At 46.5% G+C, this 6,000-nt stretch overlaps 1 protein-coding gene across 3 annotated transcripts in view; it reads right to left on the bottom strand.

The window, feature by feature from the left end:
* The window catches only part of adkb (adenosine kinase b), a 148,549-nt gene that overhangs the window by 34,087 nt on the left and 108,462 nt on the right, over positions 1-6,000 (bottom strand). For all 3 annotated transcript variants that reach the window (XM_080834817.1, XM_080834818.1, XM_080834819.1), the window contains one exon: positions 2,299-2,469. In XM_080834817.1, the coding sequence (XP_080690943.1) occupies positions 2,299-2,469 (171 nt within the window). The remainder of the gene's footprint in view (positions 1-2,298; positions 2,470-6,000) is intronic.

The following is a 6,000-nucleotide window of genomic DNA, read 5'->3' as shown; positions in this document are numbered from 1 at the left end:
CCGAAAGGCTGTAATTACCACAGTGACGAGGGGGAGAGTTATATAACCAAAACGCAAGCGCCTGCTCGCGAGCCTCAGTTTAGCCTCAACACTGAAGCTTGATTGAAACGAGAGAGATAGAAAGAGAGGGAGGAGGGGAAGGAGAGTGGAGGAGAGAGAGACAGGAAGAAACATGCCACTGCAGAATTAGCTGAGAACTCAGTTAATATGACAAGTTCCTAATCTTCATCTGCCAGATGCCCATTTAAACTGGGATTGCTAAAATAATCTCATTTCACTGCGCCTTTATTTAGCATAAAGCGGCTAAAAGACGGAAGAAAGAAGGGAGAGGAAGTGTGTGATGAAAGACAAGCCAACCTTTGCTATTGCACATCATCTCTCACTAACATACGGAGGCCCACGTATGAGAATGAAAATGTAATTGCGAAAACTTGAGGACGACCCAGTGTTAACTAACTGTGAGCACACTCCGGCATTTGATAATTAAAATCCGGCAAGGCACACTGATGCACGGTTAACAAGGAGCGCAAAATGGCTTTTTAACGACACAAAGAAAGTGTGCAAAAAGGCTGTCGAACGACTTGTGACATGGATACTAGGGTGTCGACTCCGAAACATTCAAGTAACGCATCGCTTGTGGAGACTTTAGGAAAGAGAGGAAAATAGGAAAGAGGCAGAGGAAGTCGAGGGAGAGGAAAAAATTGAAGGCTGAAGAAGCTGAAGTCAGCAATGGCAATAAATTCTTGAGTGGAGGGGCTGCCTCGATTCTCTCTCGATTTTTTGTAAGGCATTCTGAGCAGTGAAACAGATCTTGTCTTTCTAGTGTACACACACACACATGCACACATTCTCAACTTGTCAGTGCCGAGTGTTGCACACACTGATTGTGTGAACTGATAACACCGGGTGACTAATTCCTGACATTAACCACCATCTCCTCACCAATCCAGAGGCACCAGTGCAACTGCACTGTGAAGCCGCGCTATCAAAACAAACACTACAAGCCTCGTCTGCCATCACTTCTCTGAAGCAAAGCAAAGAGGGTTTCAGTCAAGCATTTACAACTCTAAGTGCACCAACATGAAAACAAACTCTCTTATCAAAACTAAACTATAGGAGCAGTGCATGCTAGCACTGTGGTAGTATAGCAGCGCTATGTTATTATGCAACCACTGACTAGAATTACATCCCTGGGTTTTCTTCCACTTCCATATGATGCAGAGCATATTTCTAATTATTAAATAATAACCTGAGCAGTGTTTGTGTTTTCCTACTCCACTTTCCATGTATTTACATTGAATGATCACAAACAGAGACTTTGTCTGAGATACAGTCAAAGTAGAACATGACATGATCACCTACATGTCTAGATAAGAATTTACAGACATGATTATGTCGAGAAAAAAACGGAGTAGGAAGTTGTTGTTTATCTACTCCCAATAAAATTACATTTTCTCAGTGAACAGGAACACAAACATCTCCATTTGGAGTCAATGCTGGGAGCAGCAGACACAGAAATGACATCATAATTGTGAAATGTTCAAGTCTTATAGTGAGACACGCAGTCTGCTTCAGTCTGGACCTGGGCTGTGCATTGGTGAATGCCTGAAGGCTTGAAAGTATGTGTGTGTGTGTGTGGAGGGGAGGGGTAAGTGAGTGTGTGTGTGTGTGTGACGTAATTATCGTCCAGTGTGCTCTGTGTCACTGCCCTATGGCTAGCAGTAGTGCTCAGATTGCGGATGGAGGTGGGAGGGGTGTGTGTGTGTGTGTGTGTGTGTGTGTGTGTGTGTGTGTGTGTGTGTGTGTGTGTGTGTGTGTGTGTTTCTCTGGAGGCTGCATGCGCGCGGGTTCCCGGCACACGGTCCAGTTGACCGCCGCCTGACCTCCAGCCCACTGCCTACTTCCTCACGGGCGGCCCGGAAAAATCAATAGATTAACTGCTGTGAAATGGCGGCACGATTAAGATGAACGATTACGGGACGGGGGCTGCAATCACTCTGTGTACGCGTGTAAGTGAGTGAGTGAGTGTGTGTGAGTTTGTGTGATGATGGGTATGAAAGAGTCACTGTTAAATTGCCAGTAGGCAGGAGGGGTGGGGGATGCTGGAATGGGACTGTTTGTTGCTTTTCTCCCACTGGGAACAAAATTCATGAATGACGACACGTAAACACTATATGCACAAGCGTAAATGTGCTCAAATAAACAGTGAGAAAAACACAGAGGCCAAACTTCCAAACAAGTAGAACACAGAGAAACTGCACACAAGCACAATCGGAGAACGTGGTTTCCATCACTGACCGTTTCATTGCCGAACACAATGTCCACGTAGGGCATGACCTTCATGAGTGGCTCCTTGAAGAACTGGCTGATGAAGGGCGCCGACAGGTTCAGGCCGAAGATCTTGTTGTTCTCTGAAGCGTGCTTGGCCACCTTCAGAATGGACTCTGGTGACACAGTCAGGAAAAAGCCCTGCAGGGGGGGAAGGAAAAAAAGATTATAATTAATAATCGTACAACGAGACACTACCGAGGACAAACGATACAGCGCCAAGAATTAGGTCTATCGACTGTGCAGGAACACACACACAATAGGCTGGGGAATTCCGCCATGAAATCTATCCTGTGATCTAGCTCAAACTTGGACCAGCCCATGTTATGAAGCACGGAAGAGAGAGGGATTAGCGTTGGCTCCCATTGACCTGGCACAAGGGGGAGGGCAAGGACATATTGGAAGAAGCAGACAGGGAGCACACAATTGTACAGTGATAGTGTTGAATAATGTGAATAATGCTAAACACACTCATCAGTGTCATCGGAGCAGACCTAAGAGAACTTAAATAACCCCTTGATCCTTTGGTGGTGATATCCACTCAGAGTTGGGGAGATGGAATTGTGACGAGGTACTGGTACATTACGGAGGACAGGAAATAATGGAGTGGTTGTACGCCATATTTCATGTTGCATGTTGGCCTGAGAGCAGTGTCAGGGACTCTGTGAGAGATGGAGAAACTGAGTGCAGTGTCACGGACAGGAAATTCCAGATTATTTATTGCTCAAATTCAAAAAAAGATTTAATAAAGAAATAATGGTAAATAAAGAAAACAGACTGAAAACCTCCCCCTCACACCACCCTCTGTCTGACGGTATGCTCAAGGCCACGATTCGGTGACCGTGATCCGAACTCCCAAGATCCCTGGAAAACTTGGCCAAGTGAAGCGTAGCACTGCGTTTGCCTGGGCCCAAGCACGATGTGGCTCTCTTGGCCCTGGGGCAGACGGCGCTCGGCAGAGGAGAAGTGGCGCTGCGCGGTGCAGCGCTCGTATCCGATGATGGGAAAAACAAGCGTCCCGTCTGGACTCCTCTTACTTGGAAACGGGAGAGGAGGGGGAGAGAGGGGAGGGCAGGCTCGGCGCATTGTGTGAATGAATACAAATCAGGTAAGAAAACACCTCTGCATTTCAGCAGGAAATCCGAGGCCAGCCTCTCACAAAACCACACACACACACACACGCACACACACACACACACACACAAACGCTTATCCACAAAGACGTTTACACAAAAAAAAGACTAAAAAGAACCCCTCTTCCCCCTCCTCTTTGATACTGATCTTCTTAACCTTGTTTTTTTAGCTACACAACTCTATAATACCTTCATCACAATAGGAGCACCAAGGGTTGGGTGGAGGGGCTGTAAAGAGAACTGGTAGCAAACAAGAGGGGAGAGAAGAGAATGGAGGGATTTGGGGTCTGGGGATACAGTATGGCTTAACCGTCCTCATCTCCTCCCGTCTTTCCCTCCCTCCCTCCCTCCCTCCCTCTCTCTCTCTATTTCCCTTTCTCTCCATCCATATTGAGCCACGCAGGGGCCAAGTCATTAAAACACAGCTGACATTTGTTGTGGAGTTGGAGGAGGTGGTGGAGTGGGAAGAAGAGGAGCGAGGTGAGGAGTGAGAGCTGACCTTCATGTGGCGGGAGCGAGGAGCGAGGTGCACTTGGCGAGGCGTGGATCAAATGCGGCCGTGCTCGTGGAGCAAATCAGGCAGAATACAATACGCCGGCGCGTTGGAGGGGCCGGCAGCGCCGCTTCATTACCTATTTATGGTGTCACCTGAGAGCAGCACCTCAACACCGTCGGGGAGCAGTGTGTGGCTGTGTGGAGCGCTTTCTTTAGTTTTTTTTGGTGAATGGCATATGCTAAGCACCGTGCAAGTGCTACACTCATGTGAAGGAGGTGTCGTCTTTCATCGCAGGTTATATGTATAAGACATCATCTGAATAAGAGAATGGCACAGCTTTTGTCGTGCTGGAGGTACAGTACTTTTATTTACATGTTTTCTTTGTCACTCAGATAAATGAAGCCAAAAAAAAGCTCTCACCAATCAGTGTTTATCGATGTATGACATGTTATGAATCAGAGAGCACCACACCTCAAAAAGTGCTGGATTTGTTATGGATATGAAGTAGACCTGTGCAGTCATAGCAAAGTGTAGAAATGAAAGTACTGGGTTTGACCCTTTGACCTCAGTGTTGTTGATACAATGTTTTTACCAGTGGAGTTACCAACAGATACTCAGGCATACACTCACACATACACACAAAAGAGAGACCATATCAAATGAGGTATAACTTGGTAGGTCCTTGCCTTCTTCATACCCCAGGCTCAAAAGTTCACAAAAACAAATCAATAAAATGTCACCCCACCCGTCTGACTCTGGCCTATCTGATAGTATCCTTCCAATCAGCCACACATCTTACCCCTGAGTCACTTAGTGAAGGAGAGTGCTGCGGAGGTTGCAGGGCTTAAACAGACAGGCGCTTCTCAGCGCCAGAAGCCACTCCATTGACCCTGACATCTTCTTTTAAGAGAGCGCCAAACGTGTCAGCGCAGAGGAGATTGCTGTCTGACACAAATGGGCTTTTTTTTTGTGCGTGCGTGTGTGTGTGTGAGAAAGTGTGTGTGCGCAGAAGGAAGACAAACTGTCACGGCTGCCATAATGTTGCCTCTGATCAAAGCGGGGGCGAGAGGATCTATCAAATAACCTGAGGGGCGGCAAACTCTTTAAAAGCCACTGCCAGCCGTCGTCTCTTCCTCTGATCGTGCTTGTGGGGTGGTGTGTGTGTGTGTGTGTGTGTGTGTGTGTGTGTGTGGGTGGAGTTGTGCTTGATGTTCAAGCTCGTATCAGGGGTGGGTTTTAAGTCAGACACATACTGCAGCTTGTTATGATTTCCAGTGAAGGCGCTTTCATGATGCTCTTGATCTTTCCCAACGTGCTGGTAGATACCAGAATTAGCTAGGGCATTTGGTGTGACGAGACTTTCTGGATTTGAGGTCAGAGAGAGTGTGTGCGGCTATGTGAGTGTGTGTGTGTGTGTGTGTGTGTGTGGGGGGGGAAGCATGTGTAAGCTGTGAGTGCTTGCTGCTACTTCTTTAAAACAACAACGAAAGTATCAGTAGACCTTCCCAAAAAAACTTAGAACATCCAACAGTAATTCCCTATTAAAGAAAACAATCTGGTCCTATTTGCTATTACCGAGTTATACCAGCCAGGTCCAGGCCAGAGTACATATCCATAAAGCAGCATGGCTTCAGCGCTGGCAAATCCAAACAATCTCAAACTGTGGCAAGGCTTTTACAGTCACTGCCATGCGTCAAGGGTGGATGTAGCCATTCGGAGCCTTTGGAAATAGCTTTAACCTGGATTTACATCATTTCCTGTCCTCCAGTTTTCCTCTGTTCATTAGGTTGTTTTTTCCCCCTTCGCTTTGATGCAGAAACACTTTGGTGGGGGGGGGAAAGGAGAAGCAAGAAAAAAAAAAGAAAAAATACAACAACACCTAAACAAAAAAAAAAGAAAAAAACAATTTGTTCCCCGACTGGAGTGTGTCTCTGTTTGAAGTTAGAGCGCATCCTCAGGCTAACCTTTCATGAGGTAATGTATTCAGCTGATTTTCGTCTTCCACAGGAAAAAAAAGACAAAAGTTTCACACAAGGGTGACTA

Source organism: Sprattus sprattus (assembly GCF_963457725.1).
Source record: "Sprattus sprattus genome assembly, chromosome: 3".
Classification (NCBI taxonomy): domain Eukaryota; kingdom Metazoa; phylum Chordata; class Actinopteri; order Clupeiformes; family Clupeidae; genus Sprattus; species Sprattus sprattus.
Note: the sequence above shows the minus strand (reverse complement) of the source record. Positions and strands in the feature narration are given on the sequence as shown.